This window comes from Sinohyriopsis cumingii, chromosome 18, assembly GCF_028554795.1.
Source record: "Sinohyriopsis cumingii isolate HCF-2022 chromosome 18, ASM2855479v2, whole genome shotgun sequence".
NCBI classification, from domain to species: Eukaryota; Metazoa; Mollusca; class Bivalvia; order Unionida; family Unionidae; genus Sinohyriopsis; species Sinohyriopsis cumingii.
Window position 1 is genome coordinate 31,761,827 of NC_142978.1, and position 13,379 is coordinate 31,775,205.

General features: G+C 34.7%; 1 protein-coding gene across 1 annotated transcript in view; it reads left to right on the forward strand.

The window, feature by feature from the left end:
• The window catches only part of LOC149776325 (adenylate cyclase type 1-like), a 285,595-nt gene that overhangs the window by 178,574 nt on the left and 93,642 nt on the right, over positions 1-13,379 (forward strand). Inside the window, exons 3-4 of the mRNA XM_089942825.1 lie at positions 3,706-3,855; positions 9,350-9,468. Of these exons, the coding sequence (XP_089798951.1) occupies positions 3,706-3,855; positions 9,350-9,468 (269 nt within the window). The remainder of the gene's footprint in view (positions 1-3,705; positions 3,856-9,349; positions 9,469-13,379) is intronic.

The window sequence follows — 13,379 nt, forward strand, 5'->3', positions numbered from 1 at the left end:
TCCAGTATGTGCACCACAGCATTAATTTGAAAATCTTGTTACTGTGGAAGAATATAAATAAATGGCTTATCTTGAATTTTTGGAAATCCATTTTGCCCAACAAAGTGTCAGTCCTTTCGAGGTACTTGTTAAAATCAACGTGTGTGTGTGTGTGTGTGTGTGTGTGTGTGTGTGTGTGTGATTTGGATTTGTAATGTAGCTTTAAAAAAAATTCAGTCATATTGATACGATGTCATTAGTGTGGCAGTTTATAGTGATGCCTTGCACTGGGGCATCACGCCGCATACATGTAGCATGATGTCCCACCCAGTCACATTATCCTGACACCAGGCCGACCAGTCCTAACACTAACCTCTTAATGCTGAACGCCAAGCAAGGCATCTGCAAGTATCATTTTTGTAAGTCTTTGGTATGTCTTGGCAAGAGATCAAACCCACGACCTCCCGCATCTGAGACGGACGCTCTAACCACTAGGCCACCGGGGTAGTCGTTAAAATCAGTGGTGTTGTACAAGCCGCTTGGAAATTAAAGACGGGCTTGTCAAAATGGAAGCCTGTTTCTTTCGTTTGTTATTTTAATGATTAGTAACTGTTGTTGATTCATACATTTGCACCTACCCGCAACCCGGGCAAGCCCCCCCCCACAATCTTTCACCCCAGGCCCAGACATATTATTAAGGGTGTAAAATTTTCATCAGACAACTTTTGTATTGAGAGGGGACACAAAACTAGGTTTTGCAGGTGTGTGTGTGTGTGTGTGTTTGTGTGTGTGTGTAGAAATGCTTGCTACTCCAATGCACCAAGCATTTCGATTTTTATTTTTCAATCTAATATACCTGAATTTAGTGACTGGCCAGAAATATTACCTCATGGATCCAATATTGATTTTAAAAAACTGTTGTATAACGTAGTTTCCAGTCCATTGAGATATTTTAGAACTGAAATCAATGCCGAATTATGACTAACTAGTTGTGTTTTAGGATAAAAATGCTTCCTGATTATCACTGCTTGTCAGTAAGCTTACCCCAAGGTTATTTGTTCTAGTTAGATCTATGAAGCTGAAATCAGTAACCTGTTTCCAGCCTTAACTATCCATTAACAGCAACCATTATTCTCGTATTGTAATGGCATCACTATATGAAAACATCTGGTTAGGCAATTATTATCCAGTCTCCATTCCATGACCATTGGTTAAAGTGTTACCCTTTCCATTTTGCCCTCTCGTACACGGTTTCGATTACTAAGGTTTCCTCTCTAACTCACCCAATAATCCAACTAACGCACGCATAATTTTCTCCAGCTCGCTCTATGGTCTATCAAACTAGCTCTTCCCAGCTGACGGTATCACGGTACCAATTGTTTTTCCATAGACCTCAATGCTAAATTTTTGTGAAATAAATATACTTTCTACCTACCTCAGCATGCACGTCACACACTGTCATAGAGAACAATGACAGCTTGTGTATTTGTTTATTTCTGAATACATTGTTCCCTACACCTTAAGCTCCGCCCACCTGCGGTTGTACAGTTGGTACATTGTACCTGATAATACGATCTCTACAACTAACCATGTGATCTCAACGTAGCCCTACAATTTTTCCACCTCATGACATGATTTCTCCTGTTCCGCTGTACGATCTCTTCAGCTCGTCCCTAAATCTCTCCAGTTGTCCCTAGATCTTTCCTCACCCTTTTCCTCTTCATCTCCATTACTGCCACTCCATCTCGGTAACTTTTCTCACCAATTTTTAAATGATTTGGTGTCCCATATTACATATTCAAAAATGGTATGCTCCGTTATGTCACATAATTGCTTGTGTTGGTACAGAGAGGGGAGCAAGACATTATCTAAACTGGTCCATTGTGATGCATAATATGTGATGTATGTGGCAGCAGCATCTTCTGCTGAAAAATGGCATTAAACCCTACAACATCATCCATATGACACTTCTTGGAAAGTAGGAGCATTTGTAAACATTTGTTTTAGTATTCCTGGTTCTTTAGTATGTAGGAGCAGACAACTTTAGCTGGAGTGTCCACAATGTTAAGGCAGATTTAATAGGTGTTGCTTTTAGTACCTCGTTCTCTGGAGTTGATCTGACGTTGTAGTTGTTCTAGTTTATAACACTCAGTTGACAATTTTGGTCTCTGCTGTCATGACGAATGAATTTGGATCTTGCTGCTTTTCATTGAATATCTGAGATGAAACTGGTAGGGATCCAACATGGTTCTAGCGTATTCGAGAGCATGTCAGATCAAAGTAGTGTCAGCCTTTATCTTTTACTAAAGGTCTACAGTTTTGAAGCCTGTGTCTGTTGACAGAAAAAGAAAAATACTCTTTCTCATTGATGCACGTAGATTCTAATTATTTATATGTATGCATATTTAAACATTCCGAAAATTGTTTTGAAGGTGTCAGTGATTTTAAGTAATGACATGTGGCTACTATTGACTTCAGGTTTGGGCTGCAATTTGTGACAAACCATCATTGCAAGACATTATTTTTAACTCCGCTGTGACTTTTGGAAGTTAATGATGACATTTAAAATTCATTTGCACATTTCACATCGTCAGAGGTGGTGCATGTACATTTCAGGAATTCAAAATTTACACAAGGCTACGGAATAATTCTTTCATTTGCATCATTTCGGCGTATATTGGCTATATTTACTCTATAGAGGTAAGGCCTATTATTCGTATTGACAGATACTGTCGGTATCAACGTTGACGTCACATTTACAGCACTTTGATTATTCTGTGCGACTTTGATGTCTATGTCTGTCCAGGATGTCTTGGTTTTTACACCCGCAATAAGGTGTTATGTTATGTTGTTCGTCCGATTGTTAGCAATTTAGTTTTCCACACAATAGTATTACTTCCCATCCATATGCTGTGGATGGGTTTCATTTGATGATAGGAAGAATTCATTTTCATGCTCAGAGCATCAAAGGTAAAACCACTGAATGAAAGGTAAACAAAAATGTTTCCACGCAATAACTTCGAGTTTTCATCTTCATCATCAAATTTTGCGTCAGGTTTGCACTTGTTGTAAGGAATAACTTGAATGATTTTGGAGTTAAACAGTTGACGGCCAAGGTGACTGTGGTAGATACTATACTATAAATGGCTACTGAATGAAAGGTAAACAAACTTGAATGAATTTGGAGTTAAACAGTTGACAGCCAAGGTGACTGTGGTAGATACTATACTATAATGGCTTCTGCACAATAGGATTCATTCGGAATTGCATAACTCAACCAAACATTGATAGCTTATGCTCTGGATAGGAAAAAATGACGATTTGGGGCCAAACGGTCAAGATCACCAATTTAACAAATAAACATGATTCTGCATAGAAATTCAGGTTATCTACATAGAGAACATGTACACCTAGGATAGACATGTAGTGTGCAGTTCACGGTAATCTTGTTTCATGGCAATATCGTCCCCTTCCCTGACTGCAACAAAGCCATTTGCATCCTATAAATATAGTCAGTGTATGACACGGACAAGTCCAGGCCGACAGTATGCCAAAAGATCCTTGGTCAAGGTCATGACAGGCATTGCAGGCAAGTCAATTTTACAGTTAAGGCAGTTCAGTCAGTTGTAATAATTAAATAAATTTCATCACAATTTTTCGTTATCATTTTTTACATCTTTTAATAGCCTTACAGCCCACGGTTGATTTTCTTTTGTTATTTTTCAGTTGGTAGCCAATGGAATCCTATACATGTGTGTTAATGTGGCTGGCGTATTTATCCACAATGTAACGGAGCGATCGCAACGGAAGACGTTCGTCGTTACCAGAAACTGTATAGCTGCACGACTTGAGATTGAAGATGAAAATGAAAAACTGGTAAAACCTGATTTCTTGTATGCTTCTGACAAATAAGTAACATTTGCATTTTTATCTGTCATCATCAAAAAATAATATCAGATGAGACATGATAAAATTGGAAACATTATAAAAGGTGATTTTTAAGCTCACTTGGCTCAAGCCATTGTATGGCTCTGCTTCCAGCATGCATCATCCATTACATTTTTTTTATTGACCTCTGCGAGAAAACCACCAAGCCAATTTTGATAAAACTTGGTTGGAATGTTTCTAAGGAAATGGTCTACCAAATTCTGTTCTAGATAGCCTCCATAGCAATGGTGTAGTTTCCATAGCAACCAAAATTGAACACCTTTTCCGAATACGTTTACAGAATGGCTGAGTCAGATCAAACTTAGTTGGAATGTTTCTGTGGGGGACTATTTTGTATTATACAAATTGTTTGGAGTGGTTCCCCTTGTCATGGTGTGGCTTGCTAGCCACCATGTGGAGAAAACATCTTGAACTTCTTTTCCAGATTGGCTGAACTAGTTTGAGTCAAGGATTATTTGTTAGGAAATACTTTATTAAGCTGTGTTTGGGATGGCTCCCTAGCAAAATGAGCTTTCCATTGGGTTTTACTTAAACACTTTCAATGATGTATAGTTGGTCCTGAGACAGCTATTGCAGGCCCATTTCTGTCAGTAAAATAGAAAATCTATTGATAATACCCACATGACTTTTACAAATGAACACAAAGTGACTAACTGACGTGGTTCGATATCTGTGTCCCACCCCCTTGCCCATTCTATGCTAATTATTTTATCCTGTCCGCATGTTCAGCAACTGGTATATTAACATGAAAAAGATATTCCAGATTGTTTTCCCATGTATGATTTAAGTACTCTAGTGACCATTTAATAACCACTTTTTTATACTGTTGCTTTGTATCTTGTCTACTTAGATTGAATTTGAAGAGTACATTTCTGGTGTTTCACGCAGTGAAATGTTATATTCAATCCAGATTGGTGATTACGTTTTTTTCAAGTTCAGGGTAAAATTAAATAACCACCAATCAGAATTAATTGTAGTTTGTTCACTGCATGATACACCATCTGTACTTGCAGGTAAACTTCATCCAAACTGATGCAAAGCATGATAAACTTTAGCACAAAAATGGCTTTTGAATGATCTGTTAAGTACTTTAATTGCAGTAAGTTTGGAATGTCTCCTTTTATTCTGATATGTAATCAGTGACTGAACATGCTAACATAATGAAACAAAATTTGCACAGAATCAGCAAAAGGTAAACTTCAAACCATTGAAGTTTTAGCCACCTTGTCAATTTGTACAAGGGGGTGGGTGTTGTCATTAGTTCCATTTATCAGTGCTGTAAATGAGTGCCTGTAGCCATTGCAGTTGTATTGCATCTGCAGGAAGAACAATGTGAAGGATTTGGTTGTTAGTCATCTTTACTCCAACATTCGGACTTGTTCCAGATAAGACTTTCATTGCATGAGGAAATATCACTATTTTATCTGTTTTGAAGATAAACTGTAATGCCTTCCAGCTCTAAGCGAAGACATGAAATTGGCAATAAGATGTTTTTAAAGCATTTATTCAGTGCATATAGTGCAAAACAAATGGCATAGTTACAAAAGTGTGTTCTGCATATGATCAAATGGAGTGGTCCGATAAATCATCCCGAAAACTTGTACTGATACTGATGGTTTTAAGGATGATCTCACATTTTGCAGTGACAGGTACATTGACAATTATACCACAACATAAAATGTTACTTGGAAATATGTGAACAGTGTGGAAAATATAAAGAGGTTTTAACTGTATGTGCCAATTTATGGTGTTATGTATATTTGATTTAGTTTATATTTGATTTAATTTAATTATCTGTTTGTAAGTTTTTAATATTTCATTTTTAATTTCATTACATGTCAATGTAATGTAATTTTGTTTACTATGAATTTGATATTTTCCAGACAATTCAATTTGACCTGAATCTTTTCATAAATACCTAATAATAGAAATACTATTTCTATTTTTGACTTAGTTTCTGACCTTGATTCAGAAATCACTGAGACAAGTAAACAACTTACTATTTTTATTTTATTCTAGAGTAAAATGATTGGTTTTTATCAAGGTCTTACTGGGAGTACATGATTTTAGATTGTAAAGAGCCCTATTTTGTAATTCCGAGTTTTCCGAAATTGTGTAGTAGTTAGATTTATTAGTGATGGTTAGAGAGATATTTCTCAGTTTGGGCTTTTACCTTGGACACTGGAAAAGTGTTTGCTTGTGACCAGCTTGGAGTTATATTTTAATTTTTATTCAAATTATTTGGATTCTAAAAGATTAATTCATTTTCCTGGAAAAAAATTGTGTGCTCATACAGAATTCTTGGACAAAGACAAAGACATTTCTCGAAAATTTTGATTAAAAAATTCAAAAACCAGAATATTATTGTTTGTGAATCAACAAAGAAATGTAGACACAACAGAAAAATACTGACTACTGTATACGTCATTGCCTTCCATTTAAGATTTTTCATCAGGACTCAAACTCAAATTTCATTAGAACATTTCATTACTAGGACTTCTCAAATTTAATCCATGGATTATTCTTGGATTATTTTTGGATTTGATTCGTAAAACAACTAGTTCTGTTATTTTTTTCTTCATTTTTACAGTGTTTCTCCAGGGAAATAAATTATTTGTTAAATTTTTCAAAGCATGTCGTTTTCACTCTTTCTTTTGTTAGTGTTAATATAGTCTGACTATACATCCCCGTTTGGTTGTACCCCCCTACTGATTTCAATAATGGAAACATTTAATATGATAAAAAGTGCAAGCAACTTAGTCAATTCATTCATTGATTTACATTTTCTAACCTGACTGTGAGTAAAGTGTCCCTAACACCATGATCGTCTGCGCGTTTCACAATTAACAGAAGATTGATTTCCTGTTCCTGGACAAATCTATTGCCAGCAGAGGGATGTGTGTGTGATTACAGATGTATTCATATGTCGTCTGCTTCCAATATGGACAATGTGGAATCAAGCAAAGGAAAAGAATGACAACAACAAATTTGCCTTTCATATGGATTTAATAAGCGCTTTAATTTCCATGTTCACGTGTGCAAAGGGATATAATTCCAAACTCTCAACATAATGGTAATTTATGGAATTATCCGGCAGGTACCGAATAGGATGAACTACGTCATTATGTTGTCTGATGGAAATAAAGTAGCCCATAGTGTACGCAATATGGCGCTGTGTTAGTATGTAAAGTCCATTAAGCGTGAAAGGTGCAGGGAATGCTGGTATTAGTGCCATTCTGGTCAGTCAGGTTAGAAATTATAAATCAATGATTCGATTGACTTAGTTCTGTGCACTTTGTATCACTTTAAACGTTTTCGTTATTGAAATCAGTATGGGGTACAAACAAACGGGGATGTATAGTCAAAATAATAGAGCCTAATCACATAACATAAGAATGGGCAAAGCTGCGTGGGTTCGAACCCCGGCCGAGTCATACCAAAGACTTAGAAAAATGGTACTAACAGCTGCCTTGCTAGACGCTTAGCATTAAGAGGTTAGTGTTAGGACTGGTTGGCCTGGTGTCAGGATAATGTGACTGGGTGGGACATCATGCTACATGTCTGCAGCATGATGCCCCAGTGATAGACATCACTATAAACTGCCACTATGCAGACATCGTAGCAATAAAACTGATTTTGTTTAAAAGCTACGTTAAAAATTAAAATCACACACACACACACAGCTGCAGAAATTAAAGCACATGTTAATATGATTCTATTTCTTCTCGTTTAACATGAATTAAAACAATAGGTTGTGAAATTGGGTCCTAAAAAATTATCCATAAGAAGTAGATTTTACTTTTTGTATACACGACAAGTGTCATGAAATTGATATAATTATTACCAAAAGCATATGCAGTATATTAAATGATTAATTTCATATAATGAAATATGGCACCAATAAATTGGCATGATGAATTATGAAGATGATGTCTTCAGTTCTAATCCTTTATCAACATGATATGAATGCTGTTATTTGCATCTGAAAGTCTTATCAATACATTGTTAAATTTGACAGTAATGATCAAAACATTTGAAAGTCAGATTTTGAAATAAATTGATTTCAAAGTCATTTTGATTTTGGCAAATAAAAACTATGTATGTTTTTCATAACTTTTGGATAACTGTTAGAAACCTGCAAGTAGTGGGAAATGATACGGTATTAATATTAAATATGACTAAATGGGAATCTCTGAGAATTTAGCATTAAGCATGATCCTATGTGGATCAATGGGAATTTAACATTATGTATGACCCTGTGGAAATCTATGGGAATTATACACTAAATATGACCCTGTGCCCTATGGGCTCTATGGGGGATGTAACATTAGGGAGTACGTAGGTAAATAACATAATCTTTTGGACCTTCTTTGGATTTAACTTGATGGAATTCAATGAGTTAACACCTACCCTGATGGAATTCAATGAGTCAACACCTACCCTGATGGAATTCAATGAGTTAACACCTACCCTGACTGACCATATCTGTTCAAGAACTTAAATTATGTTCAGAATATTTAAATTACAGTTTGTTGTTGTTGTTGTAGGGTTTAACACCATTTTTCAGCACACGATAGGCTATACATGGCGGCCAATATTAATGGTGGAGGATGAACCGGGGAAAACCCCAGAAAGAACCACCGACCCATGAGAAGCTACTGACAAGCTTTATCACATACCCACAAGATCACAGTTTGTATGCGTGTTTACCTTTGGTCAGTATAGATACCAATTGACATAAAGGTCAATAGGTTAAATGTCAAGGTGAATGTTGCTAAAAAGAACTTTGCCTTTATCTTCTGCTTGATGGTGTTTTACAAAGCTAACCATAAGGCTATATGCTGGTCGGGTTTTCTTTGTGGTACCCTCATTTATTATTTACAGCTGTTTTATTTCTGGTTTGCATACCTTAGTTAGTTGCACTTTTTGAACTCTTTATGTTGCAAGTTTTATCTTTTCAAAGAACATCGACTTAAGTGAAAACTAATTGTGCAATAATTTAAATCCATTAGTTCTGAAGACCATCAGGGTTTTGAACTTTACATAGAAAATCATTATTTAAACCAATTACTTTGAAAGACACGTTTAGTTCATTTTGTTGATCATTTTGATTTTGTTTGAAGTGTGAAAAAAGTTACATTTGGATTGACTAAGTGTGCACACAATACAGTAAAAACCTGTCATGAGAGACCACTGCTATGAGAGACTACCTGTTTTGAGAGACCAGGATCTCCATATACAGATTTATTGATTATATAGTGTTACTACCTGTTATGAGAGACCACCTCAAGATAGACCAGTTTTTTGGCAGAAGGGGTGGTCTTTCAAGACAGGTTCTACTATATCTCCAGCTCAAAGGTGGAGTTTTTGAACTTTTGGCCAGGTTACACCTGTGTTCATAAATTTGTTCTTTTAAATTCAGGAAAAATTGTTGCTCAGTGTTCTGCCCCAGCATGTTGCCATGGAGATGAAGAATGACATCACCTCACCACATCAAGGAATGTTCCATAAGATTTACATTCAACGGCATGACAATGTCAGGTAATGTTACCATGATGATCTTACAAAGAAATTGGCTGCCATGCTAATATTTGAAAAATTGCTTCCCCTACTGATTGTAAAAATGCTTTGTGTCCTGATTTTCATTAGGTATTTGTGATGTTATAATCTAAAGCTGCATCTTTTGCTAAATGATTGTCAGATAATGCCATAATAACAGTCACATGACAAACTGGATAACATGATAATTTTTTTAAAAAGTAACTGTTTCAAAATGGCATTTAGCTTTCTCTTGAAGTTTATTATGAAAGATTCATTCCCTGGTTTTGGTTTATTTTGTGTGAGTTTATCACCACATTTCAGCACATGATAGGTTTATACATGGTGGCAAGTATACTGAGTAAAAAGGACACCCAGGGCCAAGCATCCCCTGAGCAGAATGTATAACAGTATCACACATTTAGGGAAAGTTATTCATAAATATGCATTACATTATTAAATATTTTACACATAGGTTGGATTATGAGTGGAATGCTTTACCATTAGCTTTCACAACTCCCAAACAGCCATAAAAACACCTACTGTGTAAGATAATGTAGCAATCATTTTACGTCAGATATTACATTGCATTAAAAATTGCTATCAGTTGTTAAAGTGTACTAAAACTTACTATCATTTTACTTAAAATTGCCATCAAATTTACACTACAAAAAATTTCCATTAGGTGTTACATTGTACTATAAAGTATCATCAGATGTTACATTGAAATAAAAATTGCCATCAGTCATTACTGTACTAAAATTGTCCATCAGATGTTACACTATTAAAAATTGCCATCAGATGTTACACTACTAAAAATAGCCATCAAATGTTACACTACAAAAATTTCCATTAGGTGTTACATTGTACTATAAAGTATCATCAGATGTTACATTGAAATAAAAATTGCCATCAGTCATTACTGTACTAAAATTGTCCATCAGATTTTACACTATTAAAAATTGTCATCAGATGTTACACTATTAAAAATTGCCATCAGATGTTACACTACTAAAAATAGCCATCAAATGTTACACTGCAAAAATTTCCATTAGGTGTTACATTGTACTATAAAGTATCATCAGATGTTACATTGAAATAAAAATTGCCATCAGTCATTATTGTACTAAAAATTGCCCATCAGATGTTACACTATTAAAAATTGCCATCAGATGTTACACTACTCAAAATTGCCATCAGATGTTACACTGCTAAAAATTGCCATCAGGTGTTACATTGTACTATAAAGTATCATCAGATGTTACATTGAAACAAAAATTGCCATGAGTCATTACTGTACTAAAACTGCCCATCAGATTTTACATTGTACTAAAAATTGCCATCAGATGTTACACTACTAAAATTGTCATCAGATGTTACACTACTAAAAATTGCCATCAGATGTTACACTGCTAAAATTGCCATCAGATGTTACACTACTAAAAATTGCCATCAGATGTTACACTACTAAAAATTGCCATCAGATGTTACACTACTAAAAATTGCCATCAGATGTTACATTGTACTAAAACAATCCATTACTACTAAAAGTTGCCATCATATGTTACACTGTAATCAAATATTCCATCAGATTTTACATTGTACTAAAATTGTACATTGTACTACAAATTGCCGTCAGATGTTACATTGTATTAAAACTATCCATTGCTATTGAAAGTTACCATCATATATTACACTGTACTCAAATATTCCATCAGATTTTACATTGTATTAAAAGTTCCCATCAGATGTTACATCAGTGATTCTCAAACTGTGTGCCGCAGCACACTAGTGTGCCGCGAGAGATTTGCAGGTGTGCTGTGGGAGTTTTTAAAAATATTTAAAATTGCTAGCGTTTTGAAACCTTGAACATATCGAAAAATTAAATGGTAAATCAATGTCGCAAAAGTTAAAAAAGTAACCTATATAAAAACAAAAACTCTGTCAGTCTGTCATTCATTGATTTCTTTTGTAATGCGAGACTTGTGCGAGATCTCAGGAGAACTTGATCGCTCTAATTATAATAATAGTGTAATAATAAATACATGCAGCCCATTATACAGGTGTGCCGTGAAATTTTTTAGATCTTTTTGGTGTGCCGCAAGACAAAAATGTTTGAGAAACACTGTGTTACATTGTACTCAAAATATCCATCGCTACTAAAAATTGCCACCACCTGTTACATTGTACTCAAAACTGCCATAAGCTGTTACATTCTAATAAAAATTCCCATCAGATGTTACACTACTAAAACTTCCCATCAGATATTACATTGTACTAAAATTCCCATCAGATGTTACATTGTACTCAAAATATTCATCACTACTAAAAATTCCCATCATCTATTACATTGTACTAAAATTTCCATCAGATGTTACACTATTTAAAATTGCAATCAGATGTTACACTGTACTAAAAATTGCAATCATCTGTTACATTGTACTAAAAATTCACATCATTTGTTACACTGTACTAAATATTCACATCATCTGTTACACTGTACTAGAAATTCCCATCAGGTGTTACATTGTACTCAAAATATCCATTGCTACTAAAAATTGCAATCATTTGTTACATTTTACTAAAAATTCCCACCAGATGTTACACTGTACTAAAACAATTCCCATCAGGTGTTACATTGTACTAAAAATTCCTATCAGATGTTACACTACTAAAATTTGCAATCAGATGTTACATCGTACTCAAATTGCAATCGTATATATATAATCGAGAGAGAGAAAGAGAGAGTGAGAGAGAGAGACTTAAACCAATCAGCTCACCAGTGAATGCGACAACTAACTGATTTCCATGATCTTGACATGAGTGAATTTTTAAGCATACTTGTTATACTAACATGTATGGCTTACTTATTACATACCCCATATTTACCATATGTTTTCAGACTGCAACAAAAAATTACTTTTTTTTTAGTCCGAATACATATTAAACTCTTTAATTAGGTATCCAAAAACACACAGGTGAAGATAGATTTATCCCCCCCCCACGTCCGTAGTGAAGTTACCGTTAGCTCACATGATGACATGCTGCCATGAAGTAAAACAAGTATTTTGTCTAACACCATGGAAATGATAATGAATGAAAAACAGGCATTACTTGCCTATTTGTCTCTTTGATACATGTCCATCCACCAGAAAACATGGTCATACATGTATTAGAGCCACGATTGTGTGCGTATTTTCCAAAAGAACCACCATATTAGTAGAATCAGGGGATGATTTTTTCATAATTACAGAATATATAAAAATGGAATGTTTTCTGCATAATTTGAGTGTGCAGATTTAAAAAATGAGCCCATCTTTATGATATCTTTTCAAATAAAGTCACAGGAAGCATTCAAACACATGTACCTTCCACCATTTTTAATATTGGTCTTTGGTCACCTTTTGAAAATTCTTGACCTCATGTTACTTCATGATGAAAGATTCATATTTTTTACATATGGTTATATATAAATGTGTTGTGAACATTCAGCTTCAAGAATAAATTGACTTTTTCTATGTTCAGGTACTTATGAAGACTTTCTGTGCCTTTTTATCACACAACCCCTAATATTTTTGCATGAAATAGCATAATCATGAGTCATACCAAGCTGAAATTGTATGTTACTCTTAAAACCAATAGTGCATAGTCATTACAGTGTTCTTGTACATATATATACACACACATTTTAGTAAATAACAATTGCTATTTTAGAATTTAGTTATCATAAGATATATTTGGTCAGTTTTCATATCTATAAAATAAAATCAATGACAAAAGGTTTTCCACTAAGTTTTTGTTACAGTAAGTCAGGATTTCTATAGTGTTAACATAGGATGGTGCAACATTAAATTTTGGATGTCCTAAATTTGCAATATTTTCATAATAATTCTGGCCATTGTTTTGAGCAATAT